Genomic DNA, 23,539 nt, shown 5'->3' with positions numbered 1-23,539 from the left:
CGATGACGCGGGAGGCCGGATGGCGGCGGCAGCACGGACGTGGGGGGCAGGCGGTGCTGTTAGGATGGTGACGGACGGATGAATGAATGGACAAGAAAGAGAGGAAGGAAGGATAGGGGGAAAGAATAGGAAGAGAACAGATAGGGAGAAAGAAAAAGGAAAATAGAGAAAAGGGGAAATAAAGAGATGAGAAAAAAAATAGGAAGAATATAGAAAAACAAAAAAGAAAAATAAAAAGGATAAGGGCATTATAGACATTTTACCCTTTTTATCCATGTTACACGGCCAAAAGAATCCGTTTTACCAAACATTTTTCTAACTAGAAAAGCCGTAGCCGCAGCCGTTTTATCCACAGCCGAAGCCCTTCCAAACGAGCCATAAATATTTCTCTTCTTTTTATTTATTTGTTATTGGTCCACGGACCACAACCGATGCTTGCACACTGCAACAAACACAAGCAATGGAGCATGTTCATGACATGGCATTTCAAGCATTGGATTTTGCTCAACAAACTGATGACAATTTTTATCGATAGGGAGTAACGGGATTGAAAATTTTAAGCATTGGCATACAGAAAAGTTAAGTTTTATACGACATACAAAGGCATCGCAACAATTTTTAGGAATTCCAACAACTTTTAGTAACAGACATGATGAATTCGTTCAAATGATCCACGAAACCTGATGAATTTCTGATGGCAGGTACCCATCCTTTGGAAATCATTTTTTTGGCACTTGTGCGATCCTGTCTGGTAAACCGATGGCGACGCAGGTGACACACACCCCCACCGCAGCCCAGCCCAGAGCCCACGCTCAACGAAACAAAAGCATCCCTCACCCGACTTCGAAACACTTCGCTTCCCACAGACCCTAGCGATGGCGGCGGCGGCGAACCTGCTCTCGCGCTCCCTTCTCCCCGCCCTAAACCCTAACCCATCCGGGCACCCGAGCCGCGGCGGTAGCCCAGCCGCCGCCGCCGTTTCCTTCCCGCGCCGCCATGCCCGCCTGCCCTCCGTGCGCGCCTCCGTCTCCGCGACCTCCCCATCCCCACCGCCGCAGCCGACAGCCGCGGCGGCGGCGGCCCCGAAGCACTGCTTCCGCCGCGGCGCCGACGGGTACCTGTACTGCGAGGGGGTGCGGGTGGAGGACGCGATGGCGGCGGCGGCGCGGAGCCCGTTCTACCTCTACAGCAAGCCGCAGGTCCTCCGCAACTTCGAAGCCTACCGCGAGGCGCTCGGGGGGCTCCGCTCCGTCGTGGGGTACGCCGTCAAGGCCAACAACAACCTCCCCGTGCTGCGCCTCCTGCGCGAGCTCGGCTGCGGCGCCGTCCTCGTCAGCGGCAACGAGCTCCGCCTCGCCCTCCAGGCGGGGTTCGACCCTGCAAGGTGCTGCTCTTGTTCCTGGATTCCTACTTCCTAGGTCGTCGAGCAAATGTACTTGCATTTGCTGGCGGAGGAATGCCTTTCTGCTGTTGTATATTGTTGGAATTCTTGGGTGGATTAGAAGAGATGCCTTTAAGCCCATAAGCTAAAAAAAGGACATCATGATACTAGTTTTTATTCTACTCAAGGAATTCTTTCAATTGCTATTGATTTTTCACACTTTTTAGCTGTACAGCTCATTGTTCCTCCAGTTGATGACATTTATTCTGAAGAGGAAGTAACTCTGTTCAATTTGTATTTTGAAGATCAGGTGTATATTTAATGGAAATGGGAAGACGTTGGAAGATCTTAAATTAGCTGCTGAGAGTGGAGTATTTGTAAATGTGGACAGCGAATTTGATTTGGAGAATATTGTCAGAGCTGCAAAGGCTACAGGAAAGAAAGTGCCTGTTTTGCTTAGAATAAACCCAGATGTGGATCCCCAGGTATGATTTTACCCTCTAACACTCCCCGAAACACATGAGCATGTGTGTGCACCTGTGGTCAGTGAGATTATTTAGTTGATTTTTCTCACCCTTTGACCGATCCCCCTTTGTATTGTTTCGAGTGGGATACCTTTTATTGGTTTAACTTTCCTAGTTAACCATGAAGTATTGACCTTTTTACTCTAAATTGCTTGACCGTCTTGTGGACAACAACCACTCCTATCCTGACTAAACAGACCACACCTTTTCTGTTTCACCTTTGAACAACCACCACCCTAAAGGCTTCTAATTCTAAGCAAGTTGGGGTAGGCTAGAGATGAAACCCAATGAGAGCTACCAGTAGAGCAAGAGTAAACAATGTACCAGTAATGTAATAATAGTAAAGGAGAGTGTTTGTTAGAGAGGTTTTGGAGTTTTACACCTACATAAGATATCTTGATATGAATCGAGAAGTTCATTTTTTTTTGTTTTAAGACAAAAGTTGAACTTTTCTTCCAACAGGTACATCCATATGTTGCTACTGGAAATAAAACTTCCAAATTCGGGATCCGCAATGAGAAATTACAATGGTTTTTGGATTCTATCAAGTCATACTCGAATGATATCAAATTGGTTGGTGTTCATTGTCATCTGGGGTCTACTATTACAAAGGTAATGTCTTGTTATTTCTATATAGTATTTTTTTATATCACTATAGCCTAGCATTTGTTGTGCTGAGCTTGCCCGCAGTTGTAAACTGGACCTTTTTCTGCTGTAATGGGCAACATCTTGTTTCAGGTGAATAGTCACTTTGTAGGAGGCAATTAAGTTTTTGTGGTCTCAGTGAACAGTGGCCACATTACATTTCGTCACCCTTAGTCAGTAGATGCACCCTCTAAAACGTCAAAGTTGTCTGATATGGAATAGTGTTTTATCTTTTTGTCAAAAAGACCCTAAAAGTGCATGGTGGCTTGTGTCTTTAAAATTGAACTTGCACATAGTCTGAGCTGAGTAACCTTTTGAGCTTCATGTCACTCGTAGAACTTTTAAGTTCTCAAACCATCTTACTCCTCTTTGTTAACATTGCTGTATTCTGCGCAGACTACCTGTCTCTTTCTTACATATACCTAAACTGTTCCATTTTTTTAGGTCGATATATTCAGGGATGCTGCAACTCTTATGGTGAATTATGTTGATGAAATTCGAGCACAAGGTTTTGAGTTGGAGTACCTGAATATTGGAGGTGGTTTGGGAATAGATTACCACCACACCGATGCAGTCTTGCCTACACCAATGGATCTCATCAACACTGTAAGCTCAGCATCCTTACCATGTTTCTGATTCTTATCTTTGCAGGCACATATGCTTTCTTTAAAAGAGCAGGTTTCCTTTTGTGATACGGAAAGTTAGCTTATGCAATTTCCATGTGATTCTTTACGCTTATTCTAAATATTTTGTTGTAGGTGCGAGAATTAGTTCTCTCTCGAGATCTTACTCTTATCATTGAACCTGGAAGATCCTTGATTGCTAATACTTGTTGCTTCGTCAATAAAGTAACTGGTGTTAAATCCAACGGTACAAAGAATTTCATTGTTGTTGATGGCAGCATGGCAGAACTTATCAGACCTAGTCTGTATGGAGCATACCAGGTTGGTTTAGATCTTGTCAATAATGATTTGTGTTACTACTACTATGTTCCTGTAGAAGTTTCCTTCCCATCTCTGGAACCATGATTATTTCAAGAGGTAGCTTTGGTTTTGTATCAAGGATATTACTCTAATACATGGAACTTTTGAATATTGCAGTCTCGGACAGTTTTGAATGTTTCTTTCTACAACCGTAGTAATTTACCTTTTTTTAACTGATGAAGGCTGAGAAAGTTCAACCGCACACACCTATGTTACCCGAGCATCACCTTGACATCATCTAGAAGTTTAAGGGTGATGCACGAGTGGTCAATAAACTTTTCATGGAGTGTCATTCAAATCCATGAACTAGGAAACTGCATATTCATGTCCTTAAACTTGATAAACATTCATCCATGTCGGTGACCCAAGATACCCGTTTTTTTGCCAATTTGGAGATTTCTTGTTAACAAGTTAAAACTAGGGGAATTAGAAAGAGGGAGATGCTATTCTTCAAATGACCATTTTCCATGCTTTCGATTTTTTAATAAGAAACTGGAGAGCTTTTTAATTATTCGATTTGGACTTGTCAATATGAAATCTCCTGTTGGCATGCCATGTCAGCAACCATATAGGTATTTTTGGACACTTTGGACCTGGATGGCACATTTAACAAATTGAAAGACTCAAATATGCAGTTTCGAAGTTTATGGACTTGGACAGCACTCCATCACAAGATTAAGTCCCAGTTGTGCATTTAACTCTTTGAGTAATGTGCTTAGACTAAAGAATTTAGTGTTAGTTTTGAATTGATATATATCGCTATACCTAATTTCTTGCCATAGATTTCTTTTATTATTGTTGTTTCCGCTGCTGATTCTCTTCTTGGTGGGCACTTTTTCAACTATGCGTCCTGGCACTCAGGGATTGCTGCAACTTAATGAAGCACTATTGTGTGATGTTGGGACACACAGTATGATGGCACTTGTAGATAGCCGGCATGCATTTATGTTTGGGGTGCACAGCATCTGCCATTCAAGTGCATAGAAAATCATGTTTACTGCATAAATAAAAATGGCATGCATATAAGTTGTTTCAGCGCTTTATTCTTGTTACTTTCTGTTGAACCATTACTCATGTCGCAGCATATCGAACTGGTCTCTCCTCCCTCTCCTGGTGCTGAAGTAGCAACCTTTGATATTGTTGGACCAGTTTGTGAGTCTGCAGATTTCCTCGGAAAAGATAGGGAGCTTCCAACACCTGATGAGGTCTTTCTCAACACCATTATATTTTCTCTGATTATTAGAGTCTCCTCTCTTCCCTTCTGACATAACATTGCCCTTGTAGGGAGTTGGACTTGTGGTTCATGATGCAGGTGCCTACTGCATGAGCATGGCTTCCACCTACAACCTGAAGTTGAGACCGCCGGAGTACTGGGTACAGACTATCACTGACATTCCCCTTTCCTCGTGCTTATTTCGTGAGAAAACTGTAAGAAAACCCATTTATAAGGAAATAGAACTTGCAGGTGCCAGTTCTGTTTGGGGATGTCCATTCAAACTGGTTTACATTTCTTGGGTTATTTTTTTTGTCGTTATCAGTTCTTTTATCCTTGGTCATTTAGCTGATATGTTCTTTTATCCTTGGCCATTTAGCTGATATGTTCTTTTATCCTTGGCCATTTAGCTGATATATTTGTTGTCTGCTTTGCAGGTGGAAGAGGATGGTTCTATCGTTAAGATCAGGCATGAAGAGAAGCTTGATGACTACATGAAGTTCTTTGATGGTCTTCCTGCTTAGACATTTATCTGCAACCGCGGCAAGCCGGCAAGCACGTTTTCTTTGGGATAATTAGAGTTTCTTTGCCAATCTCATTTTACTTTTTTTTTGTTGGTCGTAGAATCTAGTGGAATGTGACTGGATAGTTAATTTGGTTTGTTGGTGTATCCTCGAGATTTTCTGTGATGTGCAAGTCTTAGGCATTTGAACTAAACTGCATTTTGGTGGCAGATGTTACCGCGTAAAAAAAAGGCTCGGTGAATAAAAAGGGTGTAAGTTGGTGCTCCTTCGAAAAAAAAATCACGTTTTCTTCAGTGCAATTGTGATACTATTTCAGAACTCCCTTTGCGGTTGTATAGTAACCGAAAACGCTTCCCTGAAAAGGTTGCAGTTCCATGGCGGCAATGGAAGTCTCATGTTCTGAAGAACAGTTCCATGACAATTAACTTTTTAAACTAATCGAAAAGATCATTAACCAGATTTATTTGCTGAAGATTATTTTTCCTAGGCTCGGCTGCCTAATAAACCTGGCCATTTCAGTAGTGGTGGCTCAGCCAAATTGGTTGGGCCGAACCAGCTCGTCCCAGGCCCGGCTCGGCGGCCCACACAGACACAAGCACACACTCGCCGTCGCCATCGTCGTCGTCGACCAGGTTGGCCTTCCGCCGCGACGAGATCCGCGCCACCACCCCGCGCGGGGAGACGCTCCACCTCCACGGCACCGGCGAGAGGGCTGCGCCCCACTTCTCTGATCTGTCTGCCCCCCGAACTCGTCGCGCCGCCTTCTCCTCCTCCTGTTCCTATGGCGGTGGCGGGAGGGCCGCGCTTGCTCGCCGCCGCTTGGATCTTCGCCGCTGCCGCCGCATCGTTGCCGCTTGAGCAGGTACATGGGGATGGATGGGGTGCTCCTAGTTCAGGCGGATTTACTTACGCGCAATTTGCGACGCCTTGTTGATTCGTATTTTTTGCCATTTTGGTGTTGTGGTTCGCATCGTCCATGTATAGGTTGTGGATGGGTTTCGGAAATCATTCATTTGTACCTATCCCAAGGCGTTAGGAAGTAGCTGATTAGCTGTTAGGTTCAGTGGTGTGGCTTAAGTAATGCAGATAGAATACTACCAGCGATGTAAATGCTTAAATTTAATGTATTGGTAAAGTAAGGAAGTGTGAATCTATCCCAAGTTCGATTTAAATGTATGCTTGTTCAAGTCCGGTGGCCTGAGGTAGTTAGCTGTATCTTGCTTGGATTTTAAGATGCATCCTACTTCGAGTTATGTATGCGGTGCTTTGAATTTTAGTCCCTTTTTTTTTGTTCTGAGTTGTTTGTGCCTATGTGTGCAAGTTTTAATTATTGTACTGGACAGGCAGGTAGAAGCCAGAAATCCATCAATTGTATGCCCTGCTCTAGGACGTACATTGGCGATGCATATCTCCACACCTTGACTGACCACGCTCACCATCGTGGCTTAGCTGAAATGTCTGACTCTGATGAATTGTGCGAAGGACTTACTGATGATGTTGAAGTGCCTACACTCTCAGAACTGCAGCGGCAACTGGTTGGTGAAGGTTCTCACCGTCATTTAGTCTATTCTGTGAAATTTAGTGCCTGTCAAGATGCTATGGTTAATTTCCTTAATGGCTATGATGCCTGTCTGGTGATAGTTGAAAAGCTCCCGAATGGGGTGTTTGCTGACCCATTTGAGCTACAGCATTTTGTTGAGCGCAAAGGTGAATTCTTAACTCTGAGAAAGACTGCAACTGCATCGTTCTTTGCATTCTGCTAAGCTTTTCTTTAATCTTGCAGTTTTCCTTGATGTTGCTGTTTTTGGAGACACCAACCTTGAACTACCCTCAGCTCTATCCAACCGGTCAGCCGTCGAGATTCATTTTGATCTCAGGCCAAGCACTTTAACAAACTGTAACATTGTAATAGACCTGCCTCTCCATGCTAGATACCCGGTAAGGTCCTATAGACTACCATTGGCAATAATATAATTTGAACTATTTGGTTCCTGCCACCTGTCATAGAAAATACTACTTGTCTTTTTGCTTGTAACCTACTAGGCTATGGATATGCTGTTATTCTGAAAATTCTGTCTGCAAATAGAGCATTCAGGTTTGCCTTATTAGTTCAGGAATTGATTTGCATGAATGTTTAAAATATTCAAACAACTTGGCGGTTAGTGGTACATGATTTCCATGATGGACATTAAATAATAATGCTTGATGAAACATAGAAAACTCTTATGTTGGGCCATATTGATGCATAATAATAGAAGATATATGCTTGCCACTCCCTTTGAGTCCTGCAACTTTAATAATGTATGATTAGTTTTGCTTTAGCGCACAAATAATATCTCACCAGTGTCTATGGATTTATGCAACTGTTATGGACCATCCCTTGTGCATGCTACCTTAAAAAGTTTCCAAGAAATTTCAGAAAAAATACATTCTGGCACTGCTTAGAATTCTGATGGACTAGGTCCTGTAAAAATAACTTCAGCTTTATAGTTAACTGGGAGACAGGAGATGAGAACTAGATGATTCGTATAAGTAATAAACTGAAAATAACCATGATCGTATAGTTGTGCTTTTTAGGCCCTACTTATATCAATTGAGTGTTTGAGCTTAATCCTTTTGCTATACTTTATATCCTTGTCTTAATTCTATTTATCTTGGAATGATCGAAAGTTGGGATATACAGCATATACAACTGAATTATGTGATCAGGCAACTCAGATCGTGAAGGGAAAGTTTTGTTATTGCATATTATTTTATTTTGCTAGGGAATAATATATGGTGGAATACTTGTATATGAGATGCTCATGCTCAACGTGTAGGAGAGGTGATGGTCCAAGTGAGGACAAAAGAATTTAGAAAGCAATATTTCCTGGCAAATGGCTGCACTTCCCACCTTGCTGCAAACATGTTCTGTGATGCTGCAAACATCCCTGAAATGCACATGGTTCTCTGAAATTTAAAATACATGTTTTCTTGTTTATCTTGGTTAACACCTCATAGGTGTATTTGTTATAATCAATTTGTTTCTGAAAAAACTCTTGGTTGACCACTGATTCTGATGGTTGATTGCAGCCTCTTGATGCCAGTGGGTATGCAACAGTTGAGTTTGGTAGCCCAGATCTGTTCCTACGCTACAGAAAAAAGGAAACCGATTCCGATTCCTGTTTGTGGGTGCTTAAGAATCTCGAAGCTGCACCTGTGGAGAAAGCTGCATGGCGGATACCATGTGGAGATGAAGTACGCATAGGATTTGTATCTAACATCACCTTTCTCTCTGCTCTTGTTTGCTCCATGTCCATTGTCCTAGCAACTCTAATTTTTTGATGTCTTATGCAACACGGTGTAGGTCACCTTCTGTCTTAAGAATGTTCGAAATTTTTTCTCCATGTATCCACGCATCATTGTAGTTGTAGCTGAAAACATCTGTTAGCAAAACAGTTTTGCCAGTAAGTATGCAGGATATAGTATTTTCTTATACTTGAGGCACTGTGCTGAATTCTTGAGTTACAATCAGGCCCATGATACTTTGTACTGAACCCGTAGCGCGGAACTTTGGAATACACGCATATGCATATATTTTTGCTGCTACAAAACTCATGCATTGGAACCCCATATTCTAACTTTTTTGAGAGAGTGGTCTTTGGATAGAAAAGCGATTCTTATTCGACAGCAGTATGTGATATTGTATGAAGAAAAAAACTGTGGGGTTTATAAAATATTTTGCCAGTTGCACTGTGTACAACTTAGCCCTGGTATTCAATTGAAAAAAAAAACACTAGCCTATTGAGAATATTAAACGCTAGCACTGGTACTCAGATCTATGAGCTTAATATTCATAAAACAAAGGTTATAAAACAAAGGGGACGAATAGTCAGTTTTCATACGAAAAATGGAAATGGATTGCCACAGGAGGTACAATGGAGAGGATTCATTGATGATGATTTTCTTCTCATAAATAGGGAAAATCATCTGATTTTACACACAAGTTAAACAAGTAGTCTTACACAAATTTCTACCACCACCAAACTTTACAGAACGAGGAAAGAAAACACCCAAATTCCAACCAGTTCTCATGTCAGATTGACCAACCAAGACAATACCCTCAGGATACAAAGATTCTATGGTCAGCTAAATTTAATCCCCCTGCCACTTCAAGGTGAGCTTCTATCTGATGTTAAAACATTACCTGCCTCAGCCTGATTAACATACGGCCTGACGAAAGTCCTTCGCCACCACACTTCAAATGCCCTTTGCAGATTCGGGCAGTTATCCCCCAATTTCAAGAACCTCCCAAACCATGACAGTAGTATAGACCTTTGGTCCTCCAATGGAAGCGTCAGGATCGTCTGCCCGATCCCGTCCTCGACGAGCTTCCTGTCAAACGACCGGCAGCTGCATTGCAGCCACGAGTAGTCGTCGATCAACGCTTGCAGCCATACCTGCAGGAGGCGAAGACGGGTGTTCTTGGATGGAAGCATCTCCCCTCTCCCAATGCCGACAAAAAGCCTCGCCGTGATGCAGCTCACTGTGTGGCGAGAGGCTCCTGGCAATTTGGAATGCAATTCGGCAAGCTCTGTTTGGCTTGACCACATCACCACAAAGTCGTCGCAGATTCGCTGGGTAACAAGAATCTCCACCAGCCATAGGAGATTATCAGTCTCAAGAGTTATCCGCCGCGTGACACTCACTGAATAATCCTCTTCAGATGCTTCTGTAAATAGTCGATGGAGCCTGTCCAAGCAACCTTGGCACGAACTGTACAATGTTTCGGAACAGATGTCTGAAGATCCATCAGTGCAATGGCTGCTGTCCTTGAGAAGATTCAGAACCAGGGCTTTCATTTCCCGACGCCCCCGATCATCGGTGCTGGTCAGTACCATCTCCATTATGTTTGCTAATGTCTCAAATGGTGAGTTCAGATTGTCAGAGGTAATCCTTCTTAGCAGCGGAGTTACTCCATAATCCTTGCTCTGAAGATGCCGTATCGATGAGACAACACTGTCTTCTTCCTCGCCGACCCAAGGGACAGCTTCCAAGTAATCCAGGCATGACTTGACGCATCCATGGAAGCCAAGTACCTCGGCAACCTGCGAAGTGATCGACATGCGAACGGGGTTAAGATTACAGAAACAATGCAAGACGCTGCAATGGATTTGCAATGCTATGGTTTGTGAGTTGCTCTTGCTACCTTCATGATGCGCAGGACGCGCGGGACGCTCTGCTTGAGCAGCCGGTGCTTGGCCTCGTCGCAGTACATGAGGCCGACGGTCTCCACGTAGATCTCCGCGTCGTCGCAGTCGTGGATCTCCACGCAGGGCGGTGGTAAGCCGTGGCCGCCGGCGAGCCGCGCGGCGAAGAAGGCGCTGCTCCGGCAGAGGACGTCCCTGTGCACGCCTATCTTGACGGCGATCCCCTCCTTCCCGTACAGCATCACCGTCAGGTCGCTGGTTTCCGGCCGCCCGAACCCGACGCAGATCTTGTGCTGCGGCTCCTGCTGCCCACCCGCCGGCGCCGGGGCCTCGGCGGCCGTTTGGTCCTCCGCCTGCTGCGGCTGCTGCTCGTCGGCGGGCGCCGGTGGCTCGTCGGTCACGGACGGCGCGGTCTGGACTGATGGCGCCTTGGACGGAGGGGCCGATGGGGTCTTGTGTGGTTGCTGCGGCGCATGCTTGTTGCCGCCGCCGCCAGCGGCGTGGTGGTGCGGGTTCTTGAGGCTCTTGTGCAGCGCCGCCGGGGACGGGCAGCACCAGAAGCCCTCCGGCGTGACGGCGATCGGCACGGTGCGGACCCTCGCCTGCGCCGACGGTGAGCCCCTCCTCGGCCTCGATCCCTCCATCCTTACCCTCCTCGCTCGCGGCCGGCTTCACCCCCACATCCGATTCCTCGGAACAACCTGCTCAGGCGAAGGAAGGAGTGGCTTGCAAAAATCAGAACAAGAAATCCGCGCAAGATCACGGGTTGCACAAACGCAGCGCAGCCGCTCGACCAAATTCGCCCAGAGAAAAAAAAAGATTTCCCACTTTCCCTGCATCTATGATACTATCCACAATCAGGTGGCTCTGAACAACCGAACAAGAACAAGTGCAGATGATGCCTACTTCTCGACAGCGATATGCCCACCACCGCCCAGAAACACAGTGCGGACTCGAACGGCCTCGAACGGCCGCGACGCGCTACTTGCACGGAAACAATCAAACAAATGGCTGGGGGAAAGATCTCACCTCGGAGATCGTCGTCAATCCGCGCCTCCTGCAAGTCTGACAAGTGACGAGGCCAGCTCGAACAGGAAGGGAAACGGACTTTGAGCTGCAGCCTCACCGTCACCGGCCGTCTGCTGTCCTGCGTCCTGGCTTCATTCAGCAGCAGCAGCTGGTGTGGGGTGTCCTGGCTGCCACTTTGGGTACATTCCGGTAGGTAAGGAGTGCAGAGTGCAGAGGTAGCTGCAGTGGAGTTAAAGTGGTGTGCAGAAGCATTGAAGCAAGCAAGCGGCGTAGGATATTGCTGCTCCGAATCCAATGCCTTGTCCTCACTGTTTGGGTAAACCGGAAGCGAGCACGCCGGCGTGGGTCTCCGTGCCGTCACCTCACCCCTGGCCCTGCACTGTTCCAGATGGACGGCAGCTTCTTCACAACACATTTGGGAGCAGTAATTTCAGGAAGTTCACAAGGACTGTACTCATGTTTACTGTGGGGCATGAAGCTGAAGCTTCGGTAGCAGGAGTGGTGTGAAATTTGTTTCTGGAGGTTGGGCAGAGGCCGATGTCACTGGAAGAAACGTCTTTCTTGGTATGTGTTGCAGAGAGCCAGAGAGAGGACAGGAGCGGCCGTTTCGGTCCTTGGTGAGTCCCAAAACCCGGTCGGTCTCTATCGTCTCATCTCGTGTGAAAAGGATAGCAGGATGCAGCTAAAGATGTGGGGCGCCATGGCATGGCATCCTTTTCATTCCTTTTCTTTTGGCAAGCAGACGCATGAAGAGGGAGAGGGGGATGGACCGGACACGAGACTACCGGACCATCTCGGTCAGTGATCACATGAGAGGTCGGAGCCCTCACACACAGCGTTGGAGGGCCTGCGAGACCACATGGAACAGGGATGAACTACCAGCTGGTACTGTGTGCAGCTGTGCATCGAGGACCATATCAATATAGGAGTATCATGAATCTTGAATTGTGAGCTACTCTTGTGCTTGCCATCGTTTTCTCAATCATTCACTGCGCGACGGTGACTTCCTTCATCCAGAGACGAAATGGGGAAAAGAATGATTGATATTGTGGACTTCGTGGTAGTGTTTATGATAAATCCTGAACTGTAAACTACTTTGACAGTGCTACAATCTACAAGCATGGAAGATTGGGAACTGGACATCATAACCGGATCCACAAATAGGAGATGTTGTCGACTGATTATAGCAAACATAACTCTTTATTCAGATTTTTGATCTTTTATTGAGCATCATACCGCACATCTTAAGCCATCTATAAGACGAAGTACATGGACTAACATCAGTCCATTGTCGTCTAGTCCGGTTAGGATACCTGGCTTTCACCCAGGCGACCCGGGTTCAAATCCCGGCAATGGAACATCTTTTTGAACATTTTTCCATTTTTTTTTTTTCGTTTCATGTCGCATGTGCAGACCGCCGGGCCGGCAATGGATTTATTTTCCCCCCCTACATTTTTTCCTTTTTCGGTCGCATGCAACTACCAGAGAACGTGGTTTTGGTCACTGTCCATCGATACGAGGAATTGGCGCGCTGCGCCGCGCCGTTGATTGCACAGTTCGATCATTCGCAAGATTGATTTCGATGTTGATAATTAGGTAAAGGCGCTGCTGCCTCCGGTGGTGCATCCTGAAACCAAACATACGGACGACATGTATTATACAGCATCAAAAAACCAGTTAAAAACAGAACATCCTTATTTTCACTGTAATAGTGCAATGCTTCATCTTAAGCATTTTGACCATATAGCCCAAGAAATGCGACAATTTTATTTGCGCAAATAATCCATAGAGACGTAACATTCATTTCCTACTTCGATGCACTCGAACTCTATTTTAGAAAGATTCTGACAAATTACATTACCAATAGAAGAGCCTGTACATTAAACTTCCAAATCTAAGATTAAGGGCCGGCTGATGGAAACAGTAGCTTAATGATGTAGCACCGCTGTAAAACTGAACTGCTTCATTTGTCTACAAAGTAAATAAACATGCCCTCCACCTTCTGTTCAACTTGACATGTATGTGTAGTCACCTATTCAGCAGAAACATGCACTCCACCTTGTGTTGACATGTGGCTCCAACAATAAGCCTCTGCAAGCAATTTAAATGCAAGGATCTGGCAGTATGAAAGTTTGGCTGCATGATGCTATGAATTGGATTTCTTTAATACAAAGTAAATATATATTTTTTTAAAAATCCCAGACAAAAGCAGGATGAATGACAATTTGTTAAGGCAGAAAAATGGCACATATACAGACTGATTAGAAATTTAGTATCCATATATTATAAGGGTGAGACCATAATACACCACATCCTACAATGAATCTTCAAATAAGAATGTTTGCGTGTGGTGCAGGTGATAAACACATGAAAGTGAAAGAAATATGATTGCACAATACATAATTTTGGAGAAATCTGTATTGAAGAAATGATGCTGGCAAAAGTAATTGATTTTGACATAATGCACACTCCCAGTGCAATCCTGAGATGATAAAGAATGGATAGCCGAAACTCCTATTCAAGCAATATGGGAAGGGATAGCTTGAGATATAAAGAAATGATATTGTATATTCTTCAAGACGTATATAGGTGATATTTGAATAATCCTTAGCTGAGGCATTAAACTGATGCATCAAAGTAGATAAGAATTGCAACCCTTTTGTTTATGAACGGGATCTACAATTCAAAAGTAACAATTGGCAGTGAAGGGCCAGCACTTCAGCACCCTGATCTTCAATTCATATTTTGGTTGTAAAAAGTAAACTACAAAATCATGGAAGATAGGACAGCAAAGAATAATCCTGTAAAAGCATGTGGTCACCACAAAAATAAGGAACCATGTGAAGTAGGCCGGGAAGTTGAACCTACCGTAAAAAAATCTTCTCATTTGAGAGTATCTGGTTATATTAAGAATGCAGAAATCTCGATGAAATAACAGTTCCAGTACAAAAGAAAAAGATCGTCTAGTTTTATGAGATGAATCGCAGGTAGTACCAAAATTATGAGCAGCTAAGGACATTGTTCATAGTGTTCATAAATTACTTGTAACATTTCAGGAAAACCAAATCAATATACATAAGCATTTTATTGCACAAGACTATATAAGATGCATGCAATCTTCAATATATGTCATGCTAATTTTCTGACAAACCTGCACCTTGTAGACAACTGCATAAAACCAAAGACATGAAGTGAAATAAGAATATCTGTGGAACACAGTGCAATTCTTAGTTAGCTACGAAAACACACTTTAGAGAGCAAAATAAGCAGGCAAAGGTATTCGTATAAGGTTGCAGGAGTCAAAAACTGCTAGCATCGGCATGCATCCAACCACTATTGGGTAAAAGATTCTCTTCAAAGCAGATGCTAATTGATGAAATGCCTCACCGCTGCTAGCCCGGTAGAGAACGTGCAACATGTGGAAGATGTTAACCATGGCAATTGACAGTATATATTGGAAGAAGAAAATGAATTTATCAGCTTGAAATTGACATTTCATCAAACACCTCAAGTGCAAGGAAGTGGAAGCACAAGCATAAAGCACAAGGAAATCACGTCAGGCCTGGCGAGCGTGTCCCAGCACAGAGCAGCAAGCACGGGCGATGGTGGGTGACGCCTCGGGAACCTCGATTGCAGCACGGTGGATGTCCTTGGGGCTCAGGTGGTGTGGCGACTGTGGGCGGGTCGACGCAGACCGCGGGTCGACGCAGACCAAGGCAACTGACGGCGCCTGGGAAGGCCTCCCGCCGCTGCCGCGCAGGTGCGCGAGACGGCAGGTTGCATGTTGGCGACAGCGTGCCGGAACAGGATAGTTTCACAGTGGCGAGGAAAGGTCGTGCAGCTGTTGTGGCCGTTGGCCCTTCCTCTCCTTCACCTGGCTAGTGTCCTAGGGCGAGGCCACACAGATTTCTTTACCTCACCAAGGCACCGTATCTTCGCTTTGAGGCCACGTAGGCAGCACGCGATAAAGCTTCACCATGAACGTAACTATGTACAAGATTTCATTCCTATGCTGTGCTGCAGTCTGCAGTGTAGGAGACGCTCTTCACTCAAGCAGCTGCGTTAGCTCATCAAATTCATCATAATCGTGATGTTGCACTCCTGATTCATCATTGTCAATCACCGCGAGCTCGTTGCCACGTGACAACCCTGTTCTCTCGTAGAACTCTTCCTTCTGAGCATCCCAGTCTTTGACGACCTCATCTATCTTGTCGCCCAACAGATTGTCACTCTGAAGGATGTGCTTAGCATCTTCAATGTCGACGGTTTGGCTTGCCTCTGTCAAGGTGGAAAGTAAGGGCAAACAGGTCGCAGCAGGTTCAAACCAGTGCTCTTGTTAGTAAAGTTCCGAAATCGTACACACATATAGAAAATGTAAGGCACAGCCAAAAAGGGGCAAGCACCTGCAAGGGCTAATTCCTTGGCTTCAGCATACTCCTTTGACAATTTCTTGATGCTATCAAGCTCGAACTCCGCACCCTAGAGGCATATGGATATGACAGTAATTGAAGTGCATTTGCATAATGTTTCTATCAAAAAAGGACTGGCAGGCAACCTTTCGTAGTTATGCTGATATATTTCCAACCCAAGTACCCAACAACACAGCCTAATAATACTTTAATGAGGCCTCAAAAGAAACAAGAGGAAGCACAGATCCAGCTTAATGAGATTGTATTTTCAAACATAAATCAGGAAGGATCATAGCATCACAGGGGTGCGCAAACCATGGAGTTATGTAACACCATGTTGCCATGATAGGACAGGGAGCTAAAAGCAGCAATCTATGTAGAACTAAAGATACTAGAACATACCAGGTCCAAGTGCATATAACTTTCTGCTTGGGTATTCGCGAACAACCTGCAACGTAAAAGTACAGGGAAAAAATCAGCAAGTAACTATAATGTTTTGTTTGCACAAGAGGAAAATACGAGTAATAACCTGCAGCATAGAACAGCATGCAAGATTGTAGCTAGGTGGAGGAACTTGACAAATGCTCAAGCAATGTCACTAAGGTCAAAAATATGTCACTAATCTTATTTAGGTATCATAGGTGTAGTTTACTTAAAACAGTAATACTAATGATAAATCATACTAAAAGCTCATGTTGCTGAGTCAGAAATCTTATTTCGGTATCCTTTGGTGCAATTTACTCAAAATACAAATGCTAAATATCACACTGGCAAAAATCACATACTTGTCACAGGCAAATTTGATCCGTTTATTCTGCATTGCAGTCAATTCCTCGACCTGCTTCTCCCCATTGTCACCAAGCAAATTCATGTAGCCAAACAAAAACATGCCTTTATCCAGCATCCTTTTGACAAGCGCCGGCACAAGATGCACTCCATTTTGCTTAGCCATAGAGATGAAATCTTTCAGTTGCCTGCACTCCTCTGTTTGAACAGAGGAAAATTTTCAGTGTATTGATATTCAGTTTCAGAAGCACCAACTTATTGGCTCAAAAATATATGCCTTACCGAGAGACAAATAAATCTTGAACTGGGGCTTGTATGGCTGACACTCATAGAGACAGTAAAGGCAGTAAAGCCCAGCTAATCTTCGAGGTAGAGAACTTTCAGAAGTCAAATGACCTGAGTGCACAATTAAGTGTAAAGCAGTTCAGAGGTGACCACAAAAAGGATTATTAGCAAGCATGAGTTCATTCCAGAAATTTAAGCTTCCAGGAAGCCAACACCCACCGATACAATGCAGAAAGAGGGACTGCATGAAGAGACAAGAGTTTGCATTAGGTCTGCCTTCATAGATATAAGAAAATTTCTTCTCCTTCCAAACTCGCTTGAAATCAGCAAGTGTCGTGCTGTTTTCCTACCAATCAGGAACCCACAAATGTTACTCATCCAAGTTAATATGTACATAACACGCATAAAATTTTTGACAAAATTTACCTTGCCATAATCAGCTACTAGCTCATCTATATCCAGCTTGAATGGAGCCATATCCATATTTGCAGGGATGGCCCGAAAACTGTATGAGAAAATAATTGCTCACTTGATTGGCGATAAAAAAAACCAATGAAGTAATGTCAGCTAGCAGTGCCTAATGGTGGTGTAAAGCGATTTCGGCGACAAGCCGACCACTGATATAAGAGGACCACGGTAACAACAAACTGCAAAATCCTTGCGTCGACTTAACCTAATGGAGCCATACTTATTCAGTGTTTTGAGCAAACGCTCTTACAGGGATCAAATCATGAATAATCGCAAAGGATGAGCTGGAGGAGGTGCTGAACGCCAGCAAATCTTATGGCCGATAACTGACAGGGACTGGGAGCTAGCAGCAGGCGACAGTAGCCGCAGAAGCCCGTGGCACCGTGGCACGCCTAATGAGACTACTGGAGTTTGAGTTGCAATCAAATGGTTTAGACTGTACTAACATGGTGAGATAATGCGGATGAATTCAGATTAGCAATAAATTGTTGACAGGACAAGGACCACCAATGAATTCAGTAATTCAACAATTTAAACATGCATAGAAATGCAAGCATATTATAAATGATGACAAACCTAGGGGCACAGATTTGACCATGTGTTTGCATCTCAAATTTGGCGTTACTGTATGATCCACTCTCCTCATCCAATTGTCAAGCACGAGCACAAATCATATAACTTCGATTAAAAAAAAGAGAGAGAAGAAACTCACCTTGACGGCCGACGGCGTGCAGGCCGCCTCGTACGTGCTGGGGGAAGCGGCGAGCTTGCGGAGGCGCCTCGCGTCGGTTGGGGAGGCGCTGCTCAAGGACGCGGCGCGCGAGCTTGAGGAAGGGGGTGCCTTCGCGTCGGTCGGGAAGGCGACGCTCGAGCTCAAGCACGGGGAGGCAGTGCTTGTCCGTCGAGCCCGCGGGTGTGTCTTTCCCGGAGGCTCCGTCGGCCGAGGGCGGAAGGCGACGGCGGCGGGCGGCGCGCGCCCTCTCTCTGCTACGACAGGAGCGGACGCCGAGGAAAAGAATTATTTTATCTTTTTATTACGAAAGAGAAAGAAATAGGATCTTGATGTCCTGGGGATTTTCATTATAGGCCGTAGGGCCGCAAATCCGCAGGCCTTTTAGTCGGCCGACATACTCGTGGGCCGTTGTTTTGTCTTTTAAAAACACTCGTGCGTAGGGAGGGTGGCCCGTGGGGTCATATCATTGGGCCTACGTGACTTGAATAGCAGGCTTTCGGCCCATATGCGACGGGTATCCAAAGAATAGCTATATCGCCCACAGCCAAAGGCATAAAAAAAAGGGCCACGTGTTTTTTTCAAAAAAAAAAAAGACCACGTCGAGTCCACGATGGATGCGGCCACGAAGCGGCAGCTATCATCGCCATCGTCGCCGGCGGCCGCCGCCATCTCAAAGGTCGTCATCTTGATTGTTAGCATTTAATTTATGATGCTGGATGACAATTGATTTCATAGTCTATGTTTCTGGCTATATCTTGATAACTATTTATCTTATTTTCCTTGTTACTTATTTGTGGGCCAGTTACAGACCCTTAGTTAGTACACATTATTTATATCCATATAAATGCTTTTGAGTTATGGATGGGTATATACCATGGTTTTGGAATAGGATTCCTTATACACTCTCGTGTGTGTTTTGGGTGAGTGTGATCTCTTGACGTGTTTTGACGGGTAGCCGTGGTTGGTACCGAGAAGTGCCTTGCTAGGAGCGAGCATTTTGGTCTCTCTCCAACCCCTGTGCTTGTGGCAGGTATCTTGTTTGACACTGAGGAGCATGCGGCATACTTGTACGTGCTTCGGCACGTACCTCCACCCTTGTGGAGTGAAGTGCTCGCTCTCGGCCACTAAGGACCGAGTCAATTTAACCATGTTTCTTTGGACTATATACGTACATACCGTTCGCCTTATTATGGGCGGGATTCGGTCCGAGACTAGCAGTGGATAGTGCTCAGCCTGTAGGCGGATTGGAGGATCAATGTAAGGAGTTCGAGGTGTTGGCCTGCTCTGATCAGACTACACCTCGGCGTGGGTAGGTTTTACAGTTTTGAAGTATCTCACTGGTGACAGCGTGCCCTGCAGTCAAAAACACTACCAGACTCGAGGAAACAGGAGAGTGCTAGCCACCTACTAGGGCTCCAGCCGTTAGGTGGGGTCTGGACGACTAGCTACCATTTAGGCTCCATCCGAACGGGTACAAATGTACAACCTCTGCAGAGTGTATAACCTATAGCTATAGTCCGTGTCCATTAGTATGGACAGTCCTCTAATCTATTACTCTAACTAGACTTTACTACTTTTCTACCTCCCCTTTTTGAGATAGGCCGGCGTTTGCCATTGAGATGCGAGGAGAGGGAGCTCTCACATTGCGCTAGTGTGTTTGTGTGCTGGATTATTGGGGAAGGATCTGGTGGTTCGTGACGATTTCCTTTTGAGGTGTTGACCTCGGAGATGGTATTGCTTTGATACTTCATTGATTGCTGCTGCTGTTGCATTGTTTATCCATACATATAGTGTTATTTCTCCGTTTCCTTGGCTTGCTGCTATTGGGAGTTTACATGACCTACCCCTTCTCGGGTAGATGGTGGCTTTTCAGGATCGGAGCCTGACTACTACTTCGACAACGACGGTTGTGAGGACTAGGGATGGTCCCTCGCTCAAGTCGTCTCTGGAGATGGTGTTCGCCATAGCTCATGTTTTTGCAGCGTAGATATTTTATCTTTCATGATTCAGTTCTGTTGGACTTGTATTGGCATGAACCGAAGTTATATACTCGACATCTATATTATAATTACTCTGTTGCTAGTCTATATTTCTATACTAGTTTGTACTATCTGAAATAGATATTCGTACGCGATAATCTTCCTAGAACTACCATCGCCCGTTTGCGTCGAGCTTTTGGGAAAGAACTGAGAATCACGATAAAGGGGCGATATCGATCAGTGCCTAGGTGGCTATAACTCTGCTTTGCAATGTTCTTTGTGCTCCATGATTTCAGTGTCCCTCCATTATTACATTGCCCTGCTCTCTTTCCTGACTTTTTCACATGCAGAAAGATGAGGGCGATATTCCAGTCACAGAACAATTCCTTGCTTAATCTTGATCGACCAGCACCATGAACAGCCTGATAGAAAGTTCACACGACAGTCGCTCCAGGGGAAGATCAGATGCTCTGAGTTTCCATCCGAAATGACTGGAGCACAGCGGACATAAGAGGTCCGTGTTTTCAGATTAGATTGGATAGTTCAGAATTCCTTTATTCAGTTTCTGCACTTGAACACTGAACTTTAGCAACATCTAGCTCATGGGAAAAGGATATTACCAACTGTATCAGCATTTTTAACTGATATATCAAAAATAAAAAAAGTATCCCTATGCTCGAATCACTCTTTGCTAAAGGGATAATTCTAATACCGGTTTGCACTTTCCGTATCCTCATTACAATTTTATTACCATGTTTGCCTCCAACATGTTATTACCATTTTTAGGGGGTGTTTGGATCTTTACTCCGGACTAAAATTCATGTCACATCGAATATTCGAAGGCTAATTAGGAGGACTAAACATGAGCTAATTATAAAACTAATTACACAGACAGAGGCTAATTCGCGAGACGAATCTATTAAACCTAATTAATCCATCATTAGTACATATTTACTGTAGCATCACATTGTCAAATTATGAAGTAATTAGGTTTAATAGATTCGTCTCGCAAATTAACCTCCACCTTACAATTGGTTTTGTAAATTAATATATATTTAATACTTATAATCAGTATCCATCGATAGGAAGTTTAGGAGGTTCTAAAGTAATTCACCAGTCACCACGAAGTCTCTGCCTACGTGGCCGTGCATGCGCGCACTAGCGAGTGGCGACTGCGACGCACATGTATACAGTGTTTTTGCACGTTTGAAATGAAAAATGCAATAGATCATGTCTCTCTGCTGCTCTGGGCCGGCGGCGGCGCCCGGCCGTGATCACCGCGCGATGAGCGACCCTATGACGCCGGCGATGAGCGCGGTGGGGTCGCCGAGCACCGCCGAGATGACCACCTGCGCCGCGAACCCGGCGATCTCGCAGCATCGCTTCACCTTGCCTTTCTTCCTGCCCCAAGTCGAGTACCCTCCCCTGCTCGCGTGGGCGCTCTTCGCCGCGCCCCGGATCGCCGGAACCCTGTACCCGCCGCACCCGGGCACCAGCATCCCGCCGTCGTACACGTTCCCGCCCCCGCCGGCGACGCCCTTGTGGCGGCCGATGCCGTGCCAGCTCTCGACGAGCATGTCCATGACGCACGCCACGTGGAGGCTGAAGCTCCCGCACTGGCTCCGGTAGCTCCAGCTGCGCCCGCGGTGGCCGCACCGGTGGCACGCCGCGACGCCGGTGGCCCTGGAGTCCGGGTGGAGGCGCAGCCTGACGCCGCCGCCGGCGTCGAGCGCGTGCGGGAGCGCGGCGCAGCACGGGTGCAGGTCGAACCCGCACGCGCGGCAGTGGTAGACGTAGCCGGCGACGTCGCGGCCGCACGCGTTGCAGTAGCGGGAGCCCGGCGCGCCAGGCGCCCGCGGGAGGAAGGCGAAGGCGCAGCGCGGGTAGAACGGGTGCCGGAGCGGCGGCGGCGGCGGCGAGAGCGGGAGCGCGCACTGGCGGTGGAGGTCGTGGTCGCAGCCAGGGTACGGGCAGCGGAAGCGCGCGCCGATGCCGACCTCGCGGCACCCGTCGCACCGGAACGGCGTGTCGTGGTGCTCCAGCCGGAGCCGGTGCTGCGGGTGGCTGAAGTGCGCCACCTCGCCGTACCTCATCGCCGCCGCCGGGAAGAGGCAGGCGGGCACCCTCCTCGTCGTCGAGTGTCTCCTACTCCGAGCTGATGCTACTGCCCGTGGTCGTTGTACTGTTCTTGAGAGGCTAGTGATTAATGGTGTGAGAGCGAGAGAGGAAGGTAGCGGAAGCCGAGGCAGCGAAGGTTTATATGGGATGGCAATGGCAGGAGCTTGGAGCTGAGGTGGTTGGTTTGGCTTTAGGCTTGGAGAAGAAGGGTGTCGAGGAACGGAATGGAATATATTCTCGTGTGGTCTTTCGAATTTTGTGGGGATTTTGGATGTTTGTGGTTATTGTGTCTTGGATTGGGAGAATCAAAGCCATATGTGATCATGCATGGTCAGTATTCTTGTTTAAAGGGAGAACATATATAATACCATGAGAGATCAGTGACTAAAATCACAATGTTTCCGGAACAGAGCAAATTCACATGAATTTGGATAAATCACAATGTTTTCTGTACAATTTTTTTTCTTATTCTTCATATTATAATTTCAGTAGTCAGCTGTTATGGAAAAATCTGAACAGTGATATGCTTCACAAGTTCATACAGAAATGCTTATAAAAAAAGGTTCATACACAAAGAATAGTCTGAGGAAAAGAGACTGCTTGAGGAGACAAGGTTTGTCACTGGCACAACACAGGGCATATTGGCATCTCAAGCTTACGTGTGTTGGTGCAGGCATCTTGTTCTTCCTAGTCCTCCAACGCCAAATTGTTCAGGTTCTTCTCTTGACCCAGCTCCTAATCGTAAACAGCATTTCCTTCTAAACCAGTTCAGCATCACCGATCAAGTTCTTGATTTCAGTTATCCCCTTGCTGATCTTTGTCTTCATGATGGAGGGCGAGCAGCGGATAAGAGCGCACAAATTCCAGATTGCAGAGGAGAATAAGATTGGAATGTCCCCAACAGACTGCAAAAAACATGTAGTTATCAGGGATTTGAGTGCAGCGAGAATCGCTTGTGTGGGCAGACCAGAATTTAGCGAGGAATGTAGGGTTATGGTGCATGGGGAAAAAATATCAAATTCATGACGACATTCTTCAGTGAGTCTGAACTCTGAAGTCATATCTTTTCGAATCAGTGTCTCAGGTCGTGTAAAATGAAGGTACGGAAAATGCAAACCGGTATTAGAATTATCCCTTTCGCAAAGTCATTCGAGCATAGGGAGTTCTTTTTATACTTCTGACATATCAGTTAAAAATGCTGATACAATTTGTAACATCCTTTTCCCATGACCTAGATGATACTAAAGTTCAATGTTCAAGTGCAGAAACTGAA

At 45.6% G+C, this 23,539-nt stretch overlaps 5 protein-coding genes and 1 non-coding gene across 7 annotated transcripts; 3 read left to right on the top strand and 3 right to left on the bottom strand.

Moving 5' to 3' along the window:
• The first annotated feature begins 819 nt into the window (after positions 1-819).
• Positions 820-5,563, top strand: LOC101753783 (probable diaminopimelate decarboxylase, chloroplastic). Its single transcript, XM_004963009.4, has 8 exons — positions 820-1,384; positions 1,692-1,866; positions 2,368-2,517; positions 2,995-3,156; positions 3,309-3,494; positions 4,616-4,738; positions 4,818-4,907; positions 5,184-5,563. Exons 1-8 carry the CDS (start codon positions 876-878, stop codon positions 5,268-5,270), a joined length of 1,482 nt encoding a protein of 493 aa, XP_004963066.1. The 5' UTR covers positions 820-875; the 3' UTR covers positions 5,271-5,563.
• Positions 5,564-5,807: 244 nt separating this feature from the next.
• On the top strand, positions 5,808-8,766 carry LOC101753093 (phosphatidylinositol-glycan biosynthesis class X protein). 2 transcript variants are annotated; one of them, XM_004963007.2, is made up of 4 exons: positions 5,808-6,132; positions 6,618-6,977; positions 7,054-7,208; positions 8,343-8,766. In XM_004963007.2, the coding sequence occupies exons 2-4, from the start codon at positions 6,644-6,646 to the stop codon at positions 8,592-8,594; spliced, it is 741 nt and encodes a 246-aa protein (XP_004963064.1). In that variant the 5' UTR covers positions 5,808-6,132; positions 6,618-6,643; the 3' UTR covers positions 8,595-8,766. The 2 variants fall into 2 exon arrangements, with proteins under 2 accessions (XP_004963064.1, XP_004963063.1); XM_004963006.4 differs by having other exon boundaries at positions 6,614-6,977.
• A 385-nt stretch (positions 8,767-9,151) lies between these two features.
• On the bottom strand, positions 9,152-12,061 carry LOC101752682 (BTB/POZ domain-containing protein At3g50780). The gene is made up of 3 exons (XM_004963005.4): positions 11,489-12,061; positions 10,459-11,160; positions 9,152-10,357 (listed from the first exon to the last, which is right to left on the bottom strand). Exons 2-3 carry the CDS (start codon positions 11,101-11,103, stop codon positions 9,422-9,424), a joined length of 1,581 nt encoding a protein of 526 aa, XP_004963062.1. The 5' UTR covers positions 11,104-11,160; positions 11,489-12,061; the 3' UTR covers positions 9,152-9,421.
• Positions 12,062-12,772: 711 nt separating this feature from the next.
• On the top strand, positions 12,773-12,846 carry TRNAE-UUC. The gene has a single exon. It is a non-coding gene; the product is annotated as a tRNA-Glu (tRNA).
• Positions 12,847-13,232: 386 nt separating this feature from the next.
• On the bottom strand, positions 13,233-18,240 carry LOC101786828 (the record flags this gene model as incomplete). The annotated part of the gene is made up of 8 exons (XM_004963004.4): positions 13,233-15,766; positions 15,892-15,967; positions 16,300-16,345; positions 16,683-16,881; positions 16,966-17,079; positions 17,188-17,314; positions 17,395-17,473; positions 18,149-18,240. Coding segments are annotated over 8 exons (966 nt in total), but the record flags the coding sequence as incomplete, so codon positions are not given.
• A 2,943-nt stretch (positions 18,241-21,183) lies between these two features.
• LOC101786433 lies at positions 21,184-22,405 on the bottom strand. The gene has a single exon (XM_004963003.3). It carries the CDS (start codon positions 22,239-22,241, stop codon positions 21,423-21,425), a length of 819 nt encoding a protein of 272 aa, XP_004963060.1. The 5' UTR covers positions 22,242-22,405; the 3' UTR covers positions 21,184-21,422.
• Positions 22,406-23,539: the final 1,134 nt, after the last annotated feature.

Source organism: Setaria italica, chromosome III (assembly GCF_000263155.2).
Source record: "Setaria italica strain Yugu1 chromosome III, Setaria_italica_v2.0, whole genome shotgun sequence".
In the NCBI taxonomy this organism is placed as follows: Eukaryota; Viridiplantae; Streptophyta; class Magnoliopsida; order Poales; family Poaceae; genus Setaria; species Setaria italica.
This window is presented reverse-complemented; position numbering and strand designations above follow the sequence as displayed.